Raw genomic sequence first — 22,368 nt, forward strand, 5'->3', positions numbered from 1 at the left:
ATAAAACGCATCGATTGCCACCTTAAACATCTCAATCGGTTAATTCGTTCGAGAGATATCGCTGTAGAAAAAATGGTAAAAAACGTTATTTTTCGAAAACAAAGGCATACAAAAGTATTTTCGAGCTCTAAAATGTACCCACAAGAATTTTTCGAGCTCAAGGAGCTCGAAATGGGCGGGAAGTTTTAGAGCTGGCCCACAGGGTCAACCGACAGACCGATTTTTTTTTTTTTTTAATTTGATTGAGTTATAATTTTGTGACACAAAACTAATCGATCTTTGTTTCTCATTAAATTTTCATAGAAGTTTTTCACAATATTTCCATACATGAAAAACTTGAGCTTTTAATGATTTGTAATTTCATTTTTGACCTTTAAATCGCATTATAGGTTTAAAAATTATTGACAGTAATTTAATGAATGTAATAAATCCTATAGGATTCCACTGAGAATTTTTCGATTTCCTGGAAGAATAAATAAAAAGTTGAGTATTTAGAAGCAAAGACGTGAATCATAAAAACCTGGTGCGAGAAAACGAGATATCACACTTGAGCTATCATTTGATTCAGTTCACTGAATTGATACCGACCTCTCAATATATATATATATATATATATATATATATGGATGTACTTTTAGCCTACTGTAGGCTTATACAATCGATCTCGTTATAGTCTAACTTTTACCGTGACACGTGTATTCTATGAAATGAAGCTCACTATCGCGAGACAATTTACTGTGTACCTTTTTGTAGAAAACTTTTGTGAAATATGTGTAGAGATTATTATCACTATAAACTAGTTTACCCGAAATAAATAATACCAGTGTGTAAATTATTTTACCCTTGTAGGTATTAAGTTAGCGTCAAGTTTGTTTGCAGAGAAGAGAAAACTAAAGGAAATAGAGATTATTATTAACTTCCGGAAGTTTAGTGAAATATTATCAGATAAATACAATAATTTACTTTTAAGAAAATAAAATAAAAATGTGACGAAGACTTTATTTGAATTATGCTAATCCGCTGATCTGTATGTTAATTAATACTATCTATGAGAATTTACAAATCTAATTACTAATTTAAATAGAATAAATTAAATTCTTTAATGACAAAAGTATTGTTGATGTATTTAAGCTACCCGAAAATTATCATGATATTAATTAGCATAATTTGTTTTAAGAAATATACATTTATTAAATGTTCTGCCTATTTTTTTAATTGGCTGCTATAAAAAAAAAAAAAAAAAAAAAAAAAGCAATTAATTCTGAGGAAGTACGTAATGTATTAAAATTAGATATATTTTAAATGTGAAAATTAATTAATCAATTTTTATTTCATTGAAAAAGAAAAAAATGTTATTAAATGTGAGTTGACTCACAATCCCAGTTTTTCGATTTATTTATTATCAATCTCTTTATAAATTGACTTCACTTCACTTTCTGTGACATTTAATAATTTTGTGTTATAAATATTTGAAATATAATGTATTGTCAAGCATTCTATTTTTTTTTGTCCAATCCGAATTATCCGTAATTTTTTTTTTCTCCTAAAAATTGAGATTTGTGAAGCATTCGGAAAAAGTTTCATTATTTCAATGCAAAATCTTATTAAAGCCAAGTTAAAGTATGAAATTATTGATGTTCTCTTAATGACTTTTATTGAAAACAACGAATATCATCAGACGCGTAGTTTAGGGCTCTCCAATTTTCTGCCTTTGTAGTGTAAAATTATACTATATTGGCGCGAACAATCTTTACTGCACGTAACAAATTTTTTGCATTAGTAATTTGCTTTCTTTTTTCCAAATTTCAGCGAACACTATAAATATTAAACTTTCGATAAAATGAAAACTTACCAAAAAACAATTTTTTCTACCTTAAAATTGGGATTATCTGTCTGATTTATCGAAAGCTAGACATTGTGCTCTAATGAGTTAAGTATTGTAAATACTTGGTGAAACTTTTAGTGAAAATGACAGCCGGACATCCGAGCAATTTAATAAATGTTCAATTACGGAATACATTAAAAAAAAAAAACTTACTGGTGATGATTTCGGAAGAAGCAGACTTCGATTAGTAGCAGCAAATGAATCGACACTGATAAGGTGTCCATCTCCGCGGTCTAAGTAGTCCAATGGAAGAATTCCAAGACCATTATTCATGTCATCTGATCGGTGCTTGCACTCACGTCTTGAACTTTTCCCAATAGTTCTGAAAATAAGAACATAAAAACCAAGCTTAATCATGCTATTAAATTTTTTTACAAACATTCTTATGTTTGTCCTGTCCATTAATAGTTCAATCAAAAGTTTTTTTCTAAGATTTTACGAGTAAATACAACAACAAAAAAAAAGCTTTTATCCCTCTACCGCATAAGCGGTAAAAAATCTTCGATCGTACAACTTGCATGTCTGCGATAAAAATCTTCTTACAAACATCAACTTTGACGCAAAATTTTTTTTTATAACTATTGCATGCATTGATTGTGTAGTACATAAAATTACTTTATAAATTTTTTTCAAAAACTTCTTAGTTTGTTAGATTAAAATTTAAATTTATACAAGAACCCCTTGAGAATAAAGTTTTCATAAAAAATGGACGGACATAAAGTATTGACAGGTCATTTTTTTCCGGTTATTGAAAAGGCAAAAGAAAATAAAGTAAGTAAATATAGTACTGATAAATGAACTGTTGAATTGATCTCACCTATATCTCCACATGACAAAAGCTCCAAAAACCAAGAGAACAAAGAAACTGGCTCCGACAGCACCAATTAAACACGCCGGACCACAAGTATTTGTTGACGCTACTAAAAATAAAAATTTATTTTTTTATAAGCTACAATCAAGAAAGTATTTTTCTAGTTCTTAGTTTACGGTGAACTTTATTACTATTTTATTGGTAACTTGCTTGTAATAAAGGTAAGGATGGATAAAATGGAAATGATAAGAGGCAGTATATTTTTTTTGTCATATCAACCGCAGAAGTTGAATTTTCGAGTAACATGCAGAGAGCGCAAACTATACGATTTCTGACAATCTATAGTTTAGTTAACTTTCCTCGAACTAGTATCGAAAAGTAACTTCTCTCTCTTTATCTGTCTCTACATTCCTACACGACTACTACAATACGCTATAGATGAGTCAAATTATTTTTTAATTCGACAAACGTTCGCTAGGTGGAACTTTCAAATTAACTAAACAGTAATTAAACATTTTTGACTGTTTCTCTCTCAAATTCAACTTCCGTCGTCGATATGACAAAAAATTTTGTTCGATACTTTATGCTCAAATGTAGGAACCCTGACAAACTTGAAGTGCAGGCACGCGTTTGAGTCTATGGATACATTCTTATCAAGACCTCGTACTATATTCGGTCTTGCTAAGAATGCGCCCATAGCCTCAAACTCGTGACGTCACTTCAAGCCGTCAGAATCCCTACCGTTCCGCATACGTATCGAAAATAACTATTATCTCGAATAAACGAAGTCTTTTATTTTTCACTCATGTGTCAATAAAATAAAATGAACTTTTAATGTCCATGAAATATATTTTTTTTTTCGGATACCTTCAAAAAGTAACTTATTGAGAAAGGCAAAGTCAGGCATTGAAAATTGCTTAAAAATAATTATTAAAGAAGTTAATTACAATTTAAAATAATTATTAAACAAAATGTTTCGGATATCTCTGAAATTAAATCGACACTCTTTAATATAATAATGGAACCATCCAAAAATTACGTAACGCTATTTATTATACATGTTAATACCCCCTTCCTCCTCCATAAAACCGACTTTTCGAAGTGAAATTGGACTTAAAATATGTATTTAACATAAAATAACATTTATTATTACTTTTATGTTTTCCAGATTAGAACCGCTGTCACCTAAATAGCACGTGCGAGATTTAAATTAAAAAATAGTATTTTATGCACGGAAGAAAATAATCGGTAGCGGCTAGCGATCGTCAATTGGTAGCTGCTACCGATTATTTTCTTCCGTGTACATCTTGTGGAATCGGTATTACAATTGATGTCACTGGATACATACAATAGTTTATGTAATAAATGCACGAAGAAAAACGCCGTTAAATATCTAAAGTCAGCGTGTCATGCAGTTGGAGTTATAAAAATAATTAATTTTATTATTATTAGAAAAGATTTATACTTTATAAAATTGGATATTTTTTTTAACACTGTTCACTTAAAAAAAAATAACTCAATTAAAAAAAGATCAATTTCGCCCAGATTGAAAACTCCGATCGAATCTGATTACAAAATTCTAATCGGATTTAATCGGGAATTGGAAAGTTAATTGGAAAAATGAAATTATTATTTTCCAATTCAATCTGATTAAAAAATTTCAATCGGATTTTATCGAAAAATGATAAATCTTTTTTCCAATTAAATCCGATTGGAATGCAATTGTATACTTGCGGAACGCTCCCGAGCAATTCTGATATAATGATTATTTCCGATCGAATCTGGTATAGAAATCCGATTAAGTTTCAATCAGATTCAATCGGAGTTTTTAATCAGGGTGGTGTTATGTCGTATAAATTAATAGAGTTATCTAAGGTTATAAAATTCAGGTAACGCTGCATTGATCTTCACATGCGTGTGCTGATAAATTAAATGCACATGTGCAGTCGAGAGATTTTGGTCATGTTAATAAGTTAGTCAAATACAAAGTGACGACATAAAGAAGGGAGAGAATAAACTCGTTAGTGGCTTGAATCATTAAGTAGAAATATACTCAGTCTATTTCACTTGAATTTGATGATTTAATATTAAAAGTAGTGATTTAATATGTATTAGATCACACTTTGGACCAATCAGAGAGGATTGTATTTTAATATTTAATTTTATGAGGCTGAATTTAGTCAGTTAGTGGGGTATTTTTCGTGTATAAGTTACATAAAAAAATTTATACGAATTCAAAATTCATTTGGGTTAAATGATATTAATTTTTACGAACTTCCTGGTCCCTGTAATAAATCGTAATGGACTTTAATCCCCTTCCCCAACCATCATTACGGTTGTTATGCAATTTACAGATGGTCTCTAATTCAGATTTGTACATTTCTTCTTTAAATAATCGATTGTTGAGGATGAGGCTAATAAGTATCCATTTTTAAGAAAAAAAATTTTTATTGAAAAAATTAATTATAATTCTACTATACATTGTCAAACCTTATTATATATGTTTCCGTTATAACAAATGTCTTATTTAATATTTTATTAAATTATTAATTTTGGTGTCAGTAGTTAACTTGAACAGTTCTTAATTTAAAAAATAAGAAAATTCAATTTTCATCACAGACACTAGTTTGAAAAAAAAGCAAGTAATAATAAACATTAATTATAAAACCGAAAAATTATTTGATAATTATCATAGACGATGAAGATATTTTTTTGTATAATATAAGCATTAATATACGTGAATCATTTCATTCAAATAAAAATAATATATAAATTTACTTTCAATAATCAAAAAATATTTTTCCTTTGTAAGAATGATAAGAATAAACATTTTAGATAACAAAATTGAAAGACAAAAAAATAAATAAATAGTTTCAGCTCAACATCTTTGAAAATAAAGGCTTGTTTTGATTAATTGAAATTTCTAAAAGTTATTGTTACTGGGATTGACGATTTTTAGCTCTATTGTTACCCCAATCTTTTGCGTTTGCAATAGCACATCTCAATGCCGAATTGAACTCTGTTTTGATTTCTGTCGATTTTTCTTTATTAGCCTTGAGTTGCGGCGAAAAATAATCTGTAATAAAATAGTACAATATGTAGCAGCACGGTAAAAAAAAAACTACAAAAATTACAGTTTTCAATAAGAATTTAAAAATTTTACTAAAGGTTTAGTTTAACAGTCATCCTAAACTGTAAACTATACTGCTAAGAATTACATCCGTACAAAAACAAAAATATAAATGTCCCATATAGCCAAAACATCGGTGCATAAATGTCATATATATTTTATCGTATCAATATTTAATAGAATTTTTATTTAAAACCGTACTTTTTACAGAATTTTTTCGAATGTTTCCAGTTTTCTACGCGAAGCTCTACGTGACTAAGTGAAATTCTATTTTTGCCTGGTTTTTTTTTGCTTGAAGAAGCGAAACAAGGCGATTTTAGACAAGAGTAATGTAGACTGTCCAAGCCAGATGCAAGAGCTACCATCATAGATAGTCCAAATTTTGAGTCTGTACTCTCTAAAACTGAATTAGTGAAAATTAGTGAATATTCACTAATTCAGAGTGATAATCGTACCACTTTATCCTAAAAAGTATGAATATAGTAGTTATATATAACTGCAAATTAGTGAATATTCACTATTTGGTAATGAATTTCGCTGATTCACTTTTAATGAGTAACTATGGGATCGACAAGAAAACAAACTCGGACAAACTCGTATGCCCATTTAATACATATCCGATCAGAAGACTATTTGGGGTCAAATTTATTGACCTGATTATATATGGCATATGCCAGGAATAAATAAACTAGCTTGTTATCTAATTATGAATTATGGCTATAAATTTTCATGATCATAAAAAGAATTAAGTAAATTAAAAAATTTTGATGTTATTTTGGCTCATTATTAGTTCCGTTCGATGTTCCTTGACACCAATAACGCACTCTTTAAACATGAATAAGTGAAATAAGTGAATATTCATTAATTCTCAGTGCCAACTGAACCACTTTTTGAAATTAGTGCACAAATTTAAAAAAAAGCTATTCGGCAGCCGAAATGGAAGGAGATTTTTCATTATTCATTTAATTATTTAAATCCGTAAGATAGGCGGTGGCGTTTAAAAGTTCACCTAAAGCTTATAAGATCAATTATATTTATACTTGTCAATTTTAAAAAAATACTTAATGTGTACTTTAATGTTGAGATTTTAAAAATGTTACACGGCAGTAATCGGAATTAGGTCAGTTACATGAATTTATTAAAAAGTGGAAGAACGAATGCAACAGCTAAATTCAAGAGATAAAAAGGTAATTTCCGTTGAATATAAAAAAATAGTACTGACACATGAAGCCCATTAGATAAACTACATAAAAATATTAACAAGATTCAACTATTATAAATTACTTGAAAGGTATCAAATGAGAAAGTAAAAAAAAAATGTTTTTTTCTATCTTCCTGAAATTTTCGAAATTCATCAAAGTATTTGAAAAAATTATCAAAAGAGTAAGCAGCATAGCTTAAATTAAAGCAAATCGAATGAACATAAATATTCAATCACCAAAAATAGATTTTCTCTTTAGGATCAAAAGTTATTTAAATATAAATCAAGAAAAGTTGAATTTTTTGAAAAGTCAAAAAATCTTTCGACGACTATAATTTTTAAACTTTTAGGCCGATTTAGCTCATCTTCGAACTGAACCGAGCTCTTTAGCTAAAAAATATGTCAAAAAAATTCCATCAAGATCGGTATAGAATTGTAGGCGTTATTGTGGGAGAACCGCGCGTTATATCGTATATATATATATATATATATATAAATTTTTTCACCAATAAAATTTTTGGAACCTACTTAACTAAAATAGATAGAAAATGTTAAAATTTTTGTAAAGTTGCGTCATGAGGACAAATACAACAGTTAGATTTTTATAAAATCTATTAAAAAATGGTTCGGTTTGCACTTGGAATTAGTGAATATTCACTTATTTTCACTCATTCATGTTAAGAGAGCATTCACAAATTTAACCATCAATTCGGTCGGTACTTTAACCGACAAATTAGACGTTTTGTGCCTTAGGGAAGAAACCGATGATTTCGAACCCGCTTAATCACATTAATCAGAAATTGGATTATTTCAACTGGCTATACAGACATTGTAATGCGAGAAGAAATGATGTCAATCGAGAAATTCATACGTAAAATTTTTTTTAAATTTCTTACCTAGTAAACAATCATAAAATTTCGTGTTAGACAAAGTAACTTTACCCTCTTTAGATCTTACTACCCAGAATTGTATAACTACGTCACGTGTAATCAATTTTTTTAAAATCGCGCCAATTTTTTGAGGTAGAGTATGTCGTTTATTCGGCTGAGCAATCACTTCAACAAAAGTCATCTAAAAAAAAAATGATTATCTTTGTAAATATTTTTATGCCACACTTTTATAAATAAAAAAAATATATTTGAAAAAACTTACAAATTTCTGTTCAAATTCTTTTACTTCATTTAGCAATTTGCAAAAATTATCAAACGTTTCAGCCGTCGAAATAGGCAAAAACACATTGTATTCTCCAAACCAGTTGCGTCGAATCCCATCTTCCGAATCAATTTCAATATGTTTATTATTTATTTTATTCAATAATTTATTAAAGCTTTCTTCTTGATAATTTTTTAGATTTTTTATTTCTTCTAAAATTTTTTTTTCAACTGTAATTAATAAATAATTAAACACTCAATTAAAATTGAAATTTATAATTATATCTAACTATTTATTTTCACTTGATAGTTTTGTAATTACTTACACTGACTACTCGTGGAAGATTCCGAAGTAACTTCTGATTCATTTATAGATTTATTATTACAAAAAACCTGTTTATCCTCCAAAATACTAATAAGCTTATTAATATCTTCATTACTAACTCCACAATTTAACCCCCAATCACGAATATCACTTTGTATATCACTGCTTTTATTAATATGAGTTTCACTGCAATAACTTTGAATACCTTCATCAATATCGGAACTTTCTGTTCTATTATTATCATTGTAAATATTCTCTTGCTTAACATCAGATTCAGATAAATAATTATAATTTGTCGAAACATCTTGAGTATGAAAAATTTCTTGAGGTTCCTGATCATCAAATCGTTCTAGTTTTATACGTTTAAAATTTGGGATATGGCAATTCTCTAAATAAAATAAATGAAAATCTTTAATGCATACAGAAAATATTTTCCAGTATAGTTCATTCGTAACTTTTTAATAAAGTATTATTAATTGTTGTAATTATTATAGTAAAGCAATTATTTTTCCCATACAATTTATCTCCATTTTAATTATTTGTCGGTAATGGACAGAGTCCCTGAAATCACTGAAAAATTAATTCAGCAATTGCTAGGATTTGCACCCGCACTACGAGTATTTTCCTTTGATTATTTCTAATTGATAATTGAAATATTTCCTGATTATCAATGATTTTCTATTATAAAATATAGGGGAAGGGAGGCAAAACGGGGTACCCCAAAATTTTGTAAAAAGAAAAATTTTATATTTTAAATAGTTTTTAAACATTCCAAAATCACTTTTGTAAATATAATTGAGCGTTATTTTGAATTTTTTTTTGTTAAACTTTTCCAAAAATCAATTGTCAGTTGAAAAATATTAATGACTCTTGTTTTATAATAACAACTATTAAAAATTTATTTTTCTTTTTTTGTTTCTAATAATCATGCAAAATATATTTTTTTTTCATGTAAATTACTTACAACAAAATTTAACTTAATCAAATTCATTTAAAATCCAGATTTTTTTTTTTAGCTTTTTTTTGGGAGTACCCCATTTTGCCCGCAAAAATGAAATTTTTTTTTTAACGGTAACTGAAAATTTTTCCTATTTACGTTGAATATAAAAAAAAAGATTCAATGTATTTGAGTCGTCGAAAACTTGGTACTTTCTTAAGTACCTCTTTCCCCCCCCCCTCGTATTTTGATAAGAATAATTTGAAATTATTGACTTTTTCTTTCTGATTACTAATTTGAAAATTTTTGTATTGTGTGTTAACACGTATTAATCGATTAAATAACAATGCAATAGATATATTAATTGTTTCAAACTCTGAGATGCAAGCATTCGATAAATCAACTGCAGTATTGTCATATTTATTCTCAACAGAGTAATTTTATAAGAATACAGTCGAATTCCATTAACTTGGACAATTAGTCTACAGAGAAGCGGAAATTCCGACTTATCGAATGTCATTTCTCCTTTAAGGAGTAAACTACACGCATGCGCTCTTACGTCACATGTATATGTTTATATACATATAACAGACACATACAAATGTATAGCACCGAGTAAGAGACAGAGTAGCTCGTAGTGGCGGTCAAGTTTAAGGGAAAGTTCAGAGTTAATGAACTTTGACTTTATTTGCCTATACACGAAGAAAAAGATTTCTTGGAACAAAAAAATTTTATTCATCTCAAGAAAAAATTTCTTGCACCAAGAAATTTTTTCTAGTCCTAATAGAATTTCTACTTTCAATACTAAATGTAAAATATTTCTTTCGCTAAGAAATACTTTTTGCTGTGTAGTCAAAACTGACATGTATTGAGTTACGTCTCCAAAAAATATAAAATACCCTGACATTGAATGTTCTTAACTTTTTGTACTTATCATAACACTATACTTTTATCTACAGAAATATATAATAAATGATCTACTTTAAAAAATATTTATTAACATTTTGTAAGTGATTGGAAAAAATTAATAAAATCTCATGATTTTTTTCTTAGCGTTAGATAAAAATATCCAAAATTAATATCCATCGACAAAACTATCCAATTACAAAAATATTTTATATCAGCCGCCTATAGTTCCATCACAAATACCGCAATGTTTGTATTATTAGATATTTTTAAATTGGATATTTTTGCATTATATATATTTTTTTTTCAAATTATATATTTAAAGTAATACTTACCTTGATCAAATGAACTACTGTCAGTATCTCCATGACTATAACGTCTTTTCCGTGAACATTCACCCAAAATGTCATTCATAATTCACTTGTACTAATTTATTATTTTTAACAAATTAATTCACTGTAATAAATACGCTTTTTGATACAGCTGTTATGGATTGAGACGTATGGATTGATTGATTAAGTCGTTGGAAATGAAACGTATTAAATAGTTATTGATCAAGTCGCTTCTAACACACGAAATGTAATTTCACCAAAAAAATATTTCAAGTGTACGAGTAAGAGTTTGCCAGGAAATTAAAAATATAACACGGATTTATCAGTACAGTAAATTACTAATAACAGCAACTGTACTTATACTATATATAATTTTAAATACCTTCTAATTGTAAATAAAGCCGGTTACTATATATTTTCTGTTTATACTGCTGAGAATTTATTTGTTTTCAAGATTTAAATTAAAAGTTTAATGAGTGGTAGAAGTTCAAATCCCTACCGGTCATAATAATTTAATGTTTGTATAGATATCGCTCTTGAAAAATATATATTTGATATTCATTTATGACTCTATGAATTACAAGTAGGGAAATTAAGGGTATTTCTATTCAAAAATATTTATTTACTTTCTTATGAAAAAATGGAAAGCTAAGGCCAAGTTGATTACGGGCAGAGTGATGGAAAGTTTTTTTTAAATGTTTGAATTATTCGAATTATTTTTTTGAATTAGAGAAACTGAAGCAAAAGGAACCTCCGGTATTATGAAAAGAAGTGACTAATTATGGGATTCAAATAAAAAGAAATATTTTTTTTGGTAAAAATTATGGAATCGTCATATTGCCCAGGGTGCTTAACTTGTCCCGCCTACTCTTTGATTTTGTAAATCGATATTTTTAGCAGAACCTAAAAAGATGTTTTTGAAAATGGTGTCTCATTTATCCCCGATTTCCATCTATTAAATAAATTATTTTTCACCATTTCCTACACTAGAAATTAAAATTTTTGTCCTGTTCAGAGGGAAGAAAGTCGTACGTTTTTCACGCGCCATTTTTTCCGCAAAGGTAAAAATTAAAATTTTCGTCTGCAGATCGTGAAAGATATATCTATACTATAGTATACACACCACTCTCTAAAAACGAGTTAGTGAAAATCACTATTTGGCAACGAATAGTCACTTATTTTCAGGGAAAAGTATACCACTATTTGAATTAGTAAGATTCTCTTTACTACACTGTAAAAAATCACCGGGCAAGTCCAAGCGGTGTAAGTGTTAAAATCGGCGGTGTTAAATTTCAACACCGAAAGCGGTGTGAAAATAACGCCGCCGCCGGTGTTGATATTCTTTATCGGTGTTAAAATTTTTTACTTTGTGAATATTTTTACTTACTTGATCACTATACTTGTTAATAAATGATATTTTTTTTATTAATTTTCATAAAGAACTGACATTTTTTGTGTTTTCTTTAAAGTTAATAACATGGTCAGACCTAAACATGCCGAACCAGGTCTGGTCAGACCCGGTCATTTTTCATATCTGATCAGACCTGAAGACTCATGCCTGTTCATATCTGATCAGATCTGATTATTTTTTCTCGGGACCTCATATTAATAAGTCCATAGAATATTCTTGTAGAGAATTTAACGCTTTACAAAAAAAGGTCTCTTATCATTTTTTGATAAATCTATCTATTCGAAAATTATTGGAGCTGGAAGTCAAATCTATAATAAATTTAAAGATATCTTTTTTTTTCAGCTAAACTATCATACTTTTTAAATAATGTCATAGGACTTTTTGATAGACAATTTTATTTTCTACAAATTATTATAAACGAAGTTTATTCAATTTCCATATTGTTTTCTAGTTATTTTCATCTCAATGCCAACTCGTAAAAATAATGGTCTTTCAATCTATCCTCGCAACTTAATATTAAAATGAAAATAACTAGAAAAAAATACTCCAAGCGGACGCAGTTTACCCCGCTTTTACACCGGTATTTTAACATCGCCGAATTACGCCTCCTACACCAGTTTAATTTCATTTTAACACCTGGCGGAGTAGAAATGAGTCCAGTTTTAACTTCGCTCTTTTTACAGTCTACATATATTTAATTCCTTAAATTTTCATAATTGGAATGCGACATTATTTTTTGCCGCGTTTTCAGTCAGAAATGAGCTTGTTTCGACAGATATAAAGCATCTAGTATCAATGCAGGTACAAATACAGTGCTAGCACGGGGTAAAACACAATTTCAGACTTCAGCTGATGTCGGCCTTCAGTCACCTTTTAGTCGAATAGTCAACTTTGCCCTAGTCTGAAATCGTCTTATTTTATCCCTTGCAATGTAACATACTATAATCCAAATGTACAAATAAATAAAGTGATGTCATTTTTTTTTTAAGATGGTAGTAACATAAAATTTTTTTACAACCAAGAGCTTTAATTGCGCGTAATAAAAGGCTTTACAGCAATTAAATCTTCCGTCATTATTTTCTATCAGTTGCATGAAAAGACTCAAATAAATCGATTCAAACAAAGAGACAAATAAAATAACAATGAAGATTCTTTCAGTGGCAGCTCCCTTTAACGAGCTTTAATAAATCGATTCATTTCTTTCTTCGGCTTAGACATTTACGACTCTACTAACCTTTATGAGCATCCGATATAGCTGCCTCTTTTTGACGTTCCTTTTTCGATCTAGCCACTTCTTTATTGCCACTCCCGTAAGCACCACCAGCTCCTGAACTATCGCCAGAGCTTATTTTACGAAAAGATACAGGTCCGCATGTACACTGCATCATATCATTGCATGAACACGTGCCGAGACCACTTTTTATTCCTCTGCCACCTCGATTCATTTCACCAAAGTGCACCTCCGCTGTAATAAAATAAATACATTTTGACGTTTAACACTATTAAACTACAGATGCTTCTCTTCCATGAGTTTTCTTTAAATTTTTGTATAATACCGATAAATTTAAAAGGATTCTTTTTCTTAAAAAAAAATGTATACCACATAAAGTAGTAAAATTCAATAGCAATTGAAATAAAACAGCTTTTAAAATAGTTTTTCGATAAAAAAAAAAACTTTTTTTTTATCAATAAGTAAGTAAATATGAAAAAAAAAGAAATAAAATCTATTGAATAGAAAAAAATTACATTCAATAGTACAGTCTTGAGGACATATCCGTGGATCCAGATGTTCCAATTCATCGCAAATGTTGTCTGGGCAATGAACTAAATCCGCAGTACATGTTTCATAACGTTCAGTCATCATTGCTGAATTAACAGCATTGTTTGATCTCCAAATGCACTCACTTGTAGTAGAATTGCTGTTGTGGAAATACAATTAAATTTTAAAATAAATATTAAATGATGTTTATTTTTAGTTAAGACAATAATGATAATAATAATATTTGTTTGTCATGTAATTTTAACACGTATTAATTTAGAAAACATGCATTAGACTAATTGGTATACCTTAGTGAACCACCACCAATTCCGCATTGCGACTCGCACGATTTTCGTGTCATGGCATTTGCACACGAGTGTATTGCTGTAGTTTGATTAGCACAACTAGTGTTTACGAGTACAGTTGATGTATTCATTATGTATAATGTCAATGAAGCTGTAAATAATTTGTGCCCTGGTGTATTCCATTGAATCGTTAAACTATAAAAATAAATAACAATAATAATATATAAAGACATAGATAGTAATCATTACACAGTAAAAAATATTGTGTATCTGTGTTAAAAACGGTCTGTGTTAAATTTTTTGTGTTGATTATTTTGTGTCAAATCAACACAATTCCCCGTGTTATTTGAAAATTTTTAATCGATTTACTATTCAACACTTCAAAAGTGTTACCTGGTATGAAAATCGATACTATCAACATTTGTTAAGTGTTACTTTAAAATCAACACAAAAAAAGTATTGAAGCGACAGTTGAATTGTGTTAAAAAAATATCTTCCTTCTGTTCACGCGGAAGCGACATTAAGCATTAGTTCTGCTTGTTTAGTTATTATTTTTGTGACATTGATTTTATTTATTTTCAATTGGACATAAAAAAATTAAAATGACAAAGTTCATGATTCGTATAGTTTAAAAAATAAATATTTAAAAAATTGCATCTGTTGCTTTTTTACTTTTCTACATGCGCATAATTTTATTTTTTATTTTTTTTTTTTTTTCGGAATTGATTTGTTGATAAAAAAATTCGAAAATTTTTAACTGTCTGCTACCTTTAGGATCATATTTACTATCACAAAATAGTTCAATGTTAACTAGTAATTGTTGACAGTTTTGATAACCTAAAAATAATCCATGGTACAAAAATAAAATGTACAAATTAATATTTTTTTTGTGTTGCCATTAACATTTAAAAAGTGTTGAAGTAACTTCTCATATTACTCGAGTTTTGTGTTGAAATTTGAAGACTAATTTTGTGTTGAAATTCAACACAAATAGTCGGTGTTGAAAAATAACACAAATGTTGTGTGGACCATTTCTAACACACAGATTGTGTTGATTTTAACACAATATTTTTTACTGTGTAATAACAAAGTAAATATATGAGAGATCAGAGCATAATGACCCGCCTACAAAATTTAGTAAAAAATAGAGTGATAACTTTTTGGTTCCCTGATTAAAAACAGGGATTTAAAAAGATTCGAAATAAAAAATTTTAAATACTTTTGAATACCTTGAATACTTTTGAATCCCTTTTCTTATGGGAATTTAACATTGCAAATCGTTTTAAATTCCTTTTTTTAATCAGGGTTTATCATAATCATTATAAACTAATGTTGGATTTTTTCAAAATAGATCAAAAAACTTTTTATCCGATTATCAAAAGCCACAAGAAATAATTACTCGCTTACTTATTGGGCCATCGTGCACCGTTTTCCTCTAAATAATAAAATAGTAAGTATTATTTTCTACTTACGAAGTTTTTGAAGAAGCTGCTTGTAGTAAAGAAGAATTAGTAACGTAAACAATACCACCTTTGGTAGTGACATTAAAAATTTTCGAATTCAAAATGCTAAAGTTAAATTTTGATGGTGGTTTAAAATACGGTTGGGTGACTCGAAAATATTGTAGAGAATGACGAGATATTGTTACACTACTGGGAAAAGAAATTGGCTTCTTTGGTGGTATTGCCGTTGTCGTTGAAGTTAGATGATGCTGTGGTCCAATGAAAGACAATGTAATATTTACCTAAAAGTCAAGAATAATGACAATTATGAAGAACAATGAAGTGTATTATAATAGCAATATAATGTATGCTGAATACAAAAAGAATTTTTGAATACATTATTATTGTAAAAGGTATGTATATATATGTGTGTGTAAGTCTAGAAGTCGTGAAGAAGGAATAACGTGACGAAAAGGGTGGATTATATTGCTAGCTCGTTGAACCCCTTTTCAGTTGGATCTGATATGTAGCTATCACGTTTTTTTACTTTCTTTTTATGAGAGTGTAATTACATGTGACTATCTTTTAGTTTGAAGCATGACATTGAATAAATGGTACTTGGTCACGACATTTTTGACAAATTTTTATAAATAAAAATTAAAAAATAATTTTATAATAAAAACAGCTACTTCCTCGTTGATTTAAAAAAACTTTTTTTTTGTTCATCAATGTAGCGAATTCGATAGTACTGTTTTTTTTTGGTTGGTGTTAACTTTGTAGGAAAAAATGTAAACATTAGATATTTTACCGAAAAATATCTAAATCATTCTGCTATGAAATTTGTAAATTAAAAAAAATGAGAAGTTATTGGTTTCAGTCCGATTTTTGAAAATCGAGTTTTCATCAGATATAGAAATTTTGGTTATTGTTTTTTTTGTTTATTCAAAACACTTAACTATGAAAAAAATTTTTGCGCGCCTCAGAAGGTGAAGCGTTTGAGGTAGTGCTCTACTTTCAACACGTCAAGGTCAAGCGATTTTCTTGCCTTAAAATGACTCTATTACATTTATATTTCATCGATTGAATAATATGAGTTCACGTATATCAAGAAAAAACTTGAGAAAACTTATTTTATGTTTTTTCAAAAACATTTGTTTTGCTAATTTGAAGAAAAGTAAAGTTTAAAAAAATTTTACTCGGACGTCCGAATGTCTGTATATATATACTTTTTTGGATGTAGTCATAATAACTGCCAAAAAAATTATCGTATCGAGAGCGATTTTTTTTATTTTGTTCAGAATTTTCTCAAAATGAAACCTTTCGATATTCACTATTGTAGTTTCTATAGATTTTTTTATATTTAATTAAAAGTGATGAGTGATAGCATTTTGTATACAAAATCCCGTATATATTTTTTTCCGCTGGTGCTACCTCTGAGGGATATTTTTGCAAACATATATATACATATTCTGTTGTGGGCCTTTTACCGGTGCTGCATCCAAGCGGCTGATTTTTGCACAACTTTTTTTAAATTTTCTTTCTAATTTTTTGACGTCAAATCTTGACATAAACAGTGGCGTTATAGTAGCGAACAATTTTTTTTTGTTTTACTCTATAATTTAGAAATGCAAGTTATTTTGACTTCAAAATTAAATAAGCGTTATAAGGCGGGCACTTTTGGATTTTCCAAACTTTTTATATTTCTATTTTAAGTAAGAAAAGAGATTATCAAAACTGTTAGTAAATAAAGATGTCTAACAAACAAAATTATCATAGATAAGTAGCATATAAAATTTAAATATAGCGATGATACTCTATGTTTTTTAGTGACCTCTACACGGAAAAAAAAGAAATTTCGCAGCAAAAGTTCTTTATTTTCTATGTATATGTGAATACTGAGATGTTAAACTGAATAATTATTTAATCGGAAGAATATTAAGGACATTAATATATATACGGAAGTGATAATTAAAGTAATTAAATTTTCCTTCCTGTCGAGACAACACTTCCGTAAGTACTAGACAATCCGTTATTCATACTTAGCACCTAATCGAAGCTATATTGTAGATCAGATGATATAGTTGATTATTCTTTGGGTGTGGTATTGATTTTAAAACAGGACGGACTAATTGTAAATTGATAAATGTTTTTATTTTTTTTTTTTTTTTGTCGAGAATAGAATGCAAGCGTGAGTGTTTAAGCTGTATTGTGTGTGTGCATTCACATCAGAGTTATTATTTCAACGGATATTGCATATTAAATCATCCAGTTCTCGTTTCAATCTTTTCACGAGTTTTCAAATAATTTTTATTGTTTGTATACTTTGAAAACGATCTGAATTTTATTTTCATGTTATGTATATATTTGCATATTTGAGTAAATATAAAATATTTTTATGGTCTTGAAATATTTATTTTTTACAAATAAAAATATTTTTTTTTTCACTTACGGATTTTTCTCCTTTCCCAGGAATCAATGATTCATCAGTTACTTGTAATATTACTTTGTAAGGTGATTTTGGAAGTAAAGTTGTACGTGAATACACTCCTATGATAAAATAATAAAAGTTAATAAATTTCGATAGATATATTTAATTATTAAGGATATACATAAATGTATTATTCAACTGACTTGTGTATATTGCAGTTGTCGGTGGTGTTTCGGGATTTGAATAATCAACAGATATAGCATCGTATGTAATATATAATGCATTGTGAATATCGCCTAATATTTTAACAGTATATGTATTGCTTGCATTTGAATCAGCATCTTTTACCATTAAATCATTGTCATCCAGTCTTGTGTTCTGTAAGAAGGAAAAAAATAATGGAATTTAAATTAAATTACATTTTTTTAAATTTATTCAAAGATAAACAAAATTCACTTAGGGTAAATGTGGATATTAATGCGGAACCCTGTATAACTCTGCGGTTTAAGTTTTAAATTGAATAATTCAATGAAATATAATCATTTGATGCTTAAAAATATTATTATTAAACAATCTAGTAAGCATGAGAAATATAAATATACACAGTAAAAAATTTTCGGACTAATGAGAGAAAGGGCATGGTTGTGGGAACTAGAAAAGGATGGGAATGGAAAAATAGTCGTCTTAACTTATGTTTCTAGTTTCTTGAACTATATCATAGTGTCCGAACCTATTTGAAAGTACACGGAAAGAAAATTATGGGGATGGTTCCCATAATTTTGTGAAATTCTTCCCTATGGCAGTATAGGAATTACGGCCATAAATTATGGAAGCAGTTCCTATAATTATAGGAATAGTTCCATAATTATATGAATAGTTCCATAATTATAGAAATAGTTCCGTAATTATATGAATAGTTCCATAATTAGAGGAATAGTTCCATAATTATAGGAATAGTTCCTATAATTATGGGAATGATACTCATACCATTATAGGAATGGTCCCTATAATTATAAGAATGATTCCTATAATTTATGGAAATCCTTCCTATAATATTATGGGAATCATTCCTATAATATATAGGAACTATTTCTGTTAATTATAGGATTCATTCCCATAAATTATAGGAACCATTCTGATAAAATTATAGAAACGATTCCCGTAATATTATGGGAATGGTTCCCATAATGTAATTGGAATATTTCCTATATCATTATAGGAATCATTCCCATAATATTATGGGAATCGTTCCTATAATATTATGGGAATGGTTTCCATACTATCATGGAAATGTTAATTTAAAGAAAAGTGTGGAAATCACTTTTACAATACAAAAAAATATTATAAAAAGTAAAAACAAAAATTCAAACATTGAAAAAAAAATTCGTTTTTGGCAAAAAACATCAAAATCTTTAACAGAAATTTTTTGTCAGCGCAGAACATTCAAGAAAATTCAAATTTTTGAAATAAAAATTTTAATTTCGATAAAATCTCAAATTTTGAAAAAATTTCTACACTATTTTGCAAAAAAAAAATTTTATGAAATTATAGGGATAGTTCCCATACTGTTATGGGAATAGTTCCCATAATGGTATGGGAATTGTACCCATACTATTATAAGGTTAGTTCTCACAATATATAGGAACTAGCTCTATAATAGTATGGCTACAGTTCCTATACCATTATGGGAATTATTCCCATAATGCATAGGAACACTTCCCATAATTTTCTTTCCGTGTAGTAGTTTTAACTAAGCGTTTGTTTTGTTACGTAACTATATAATATTATTTCTCAGAACTTATACTTCAGCAGAATCACAAATGTTTCAACAACTGTACGATTATAATTTCATTAATTTAGCATCATTTAAGTCGTCCACGAATATAATTCAGGATTTTTCTTCATTTTTTTTTGCAATAAGAGTAGCATTTTTTACTTAGTTACGTTCACTATTGTCATTGTTCATTGAACTATACACAGTTAAAACAACTATGATATCATCGTACATTTTACAACTATATATAAGTTATCTGAACTGAGGGTAATAGTGGCGGTTTCATTGAATTATGCTTTTTATAGTTCAGAAAACTAGTTTTTTCTCTCAGTGTAAATGCGAAGTGAATGAAGATTGGATCATTTTCAATTATTAATTTATTAATAATTATTTATTAATTCCCTGGTGTGAAATTCACTTCGAAAAGGAGTTTATTTTAACATTAAAACCTCGGATCGGAATGGGCGCTGATTGATATAAATTTCATATCACCCCGAAATGATTCTGTTAAAAAAACACATCCTTAATTACTCCGTATGCGGAGTGATTTTTATGAAACTCCAGAACTCCAATCGGTGAAGTGAATCCGGATTGAAATGAAGTTCATATTCACTCTTACTTTCTACAGTGGACAGCTCCATTTATTTTCAGGCATAAAAAAAATATTTTGCAAATGTTTCTTTTCTTTCTCATTTTATTCTATTTCTCTGAATTTATTGAACTGAATTTTATTGGATGGTTAATTATTTTTTATTCAATTATTTTTTGAATAACTTTATTTAATTTATATGGAACTTATATTTTTATACTTTAATCAGCTGGACATATAATAAATTATATTTTTAGTAATATAAAAAAAATAGTTATGAATTCCTTGAAAGTACGAATTTTCATGTAAATTTTATTTTATTTTATTTATTAATAACTTTCAGATAACATTTTATCCCAGTAGACAGTAATCGTAATGCTCATTCGTCAAGCTAAAAGTACTAAAAACTCAGGGATTCAAAATGCAAAGAGTAAGAGAAAAGTTGAAGTAGTGAAAAAAATAATAAAAAAAAAAAAAAAAAGTAAATCATGAGCAAGAGTTTAATCAAGATAAGCCACCATGAATTTCTCTCACGCTTTATTTCTCAACTGAGGTTATATATTTTTTCGCTCTTTATACATTTATTTTTAATTCTTTTGTATAATTCTATTCATTTAACTTTACTTATTCTCTCGGTATTTTATAATACTTAAATTTAAAACAAGGGTATGGTGAATAAAATTTATTTTTACTTACTGCTGTAAAATCCCGTAGCGTTATCTCGACGTTGTTACTAATCTGTGCTATAGGTGGATTGTCATCTAAATCCAGGATGTCAATATCAAGATTTGTTTCATGTGAGTACTGTATTCCAGAGTTTTCATTTCGTACAACACATTTAACTTGAACTTCCACATGAGCACCCGGACCACCGGGATAATCCACAGTATCTCTGTCTAATAAAGCATTTGAATAAAAATCTTCATTTACAATATGAAAGTATTCTGTTCCTAAAAACGATAATTTTAACTTTAACAATCGTATTACTTGAATTAATTTATTATTTATTTGCACAGTAAAAAGTTTTTCGTATCGCATGTAAAGTATTCATTATATGAAATATCCTTGAGTAAACAACTGAATTCAACCAAATTCAAAATTTTAATTCTGTTATATTCTGTCGAATAGAGGTGGGTAGTTCCAGATCTGTATAGTTCCACGAACTATGTCTGTGGTCGGATACGCATCCGATCGTTCCTAAAAATTCAATTTAATATACTCACTAGTTCTTTTTTGTCAATCACTGCCGTCATTTACCAATAGGCAGTAAAGCATCAGAATAATTTTAGATTGGTGACTTTTTATAAAACTTTGAGTTGAATACCAATCATAATTTATTTTCTATTTAGTATAAAATAATATAGTTCGCCGTGAATGCGTCTTACACACATAGGTCGCATTGCATAATGTTGTGTATACTAGAATATTTTGTATGTCTGCATTCTGAATACTGAACCTTCATGAGAATTAAAAACATTAAATAGTTCCACGGATATGATTCCAGGAACTGGTTCCTTTTCGCTCCGAATTTTCCTCGAACTACCCACCTCTACTGTCGAATCCTGCAGAACAGAATTCAACTGAATTGAAAATTTGAATTTAAATTAAACAGAATAAAACCGATTAAAAAATTTCAAATTCGTTTTAATTCAGGTTAATTCGGATTCAGAACCAGAAATTGGAGAATTATTTTCGAATTAATCAGAATTAAACCGAATAGAATTATTTAAGTTCGTTTTAATTTGGACGAATTCTGGTTTTCCTGCCGAATTAGACAGAATTCATTTTTAAGTTAGGTATCGAATTAACAGAATTTATCTGCATTAAATAGAATTAAAAATCTAATGATGTCGTGTATATTGTACTCGATGGCGTTAGTTATTTAGGGTACTATTTTTTTGTGTAAATAAATCATTTTTGATGAAAGCACGTATTGATCACATCAATTCAAATATCAGAACAACACGAAAACAAACATTGAA

The 22,368-nt window shown here is 28.4% G+C and overlaps 2 protein-coding genes across 4 annotated transcripts in view; both read right to left on the reverse strand.

Moving 5' to 3' along the window:
• LOC103571463 (proto-oncogene tyrosine-protein kinase receptor Ret) overlaps positions 1–22,368 on the reverse strand; it is a 72,176-nt gene that overhangs the window by 11,640 nt on the left and 38,168 nt on the right. For 2 of the 3 annotated variants that reach the window (XM_014442642.2, XM_014442640.2), the window contains exons 6-14: positions 21,083–21,336; positions 18,227–18,401; positions 18,045–18,142; positions 15,626–15,897; positions 14,157–14,348; positions 13,836–14,008; positions 13,324–13,554; positions 2,703–2,805; positions 2,039–2,207 (exon numbers count right to left, since the gene is read on the reverse strand). In XM_014442642.2, coding sequence (XP_014298128.1) covers positions 2,039–2,207; positions 2,703–2,805; positions 13,324–13,554; positions 13,836–14,008; positions 14,157–14,348; positions 15,626–15,897; positions 18,045–18,142; positions 18,227–18,401; positions 21,083–21,336 — 1,667 coding nt within the window. The remainder of the gene's footprint in view (positions 1–2,038; positions 2,208–2,702; positions 2,806–13,323; positions 13,555–13,835; positions 14,009–14,156; positions 14,349–15,625; positions 15,898–18,044; positions 18,143–18,226; positions 18,402–21,082; positions 21,337–22,368) is intronic. The other variant, XM_014442641.2, reaches the window with a different exon arrangement.
• LOC103571453 (uncharacterized) lies at positions 5,236–11,056 on the reverse strand. The gene is made up of 5 exons (XM_008549620.3): positions 10,682–11,056; positions 8,505–8,891; positions 8,180–8,409; positions 7,924–8,098; positions 5,236–5,772 (listed from the first exon to the last, which is right to left on the reverse strand). Exons 1-5 carry the CDS (start codon positions 10,758–10,760, stop codon positions 5,633–5,635), a joined length of 1,011 nt encoding a protein of 336 aa, XP_008547842.1. The 5' UTR covers positions 10,761–11,056; the 3' UTR covers positions 5,236–5,632.

Source organism: Microplitis demolitor, chromosome 7 (genome assembly GCF_026212275.2).
Source record: "Microplitis demolitor isolate Queensland-Clemson2020A chromosome 7, iyMicDemo2.1a, whole genome shotgun sequence".
Taxonomy (NCBI): Eukaryota; Metazoa; Arthropoda; class Insecta; order Hymenoptera; family Braconidae; genus Microplitis; species Microplitis demolitor.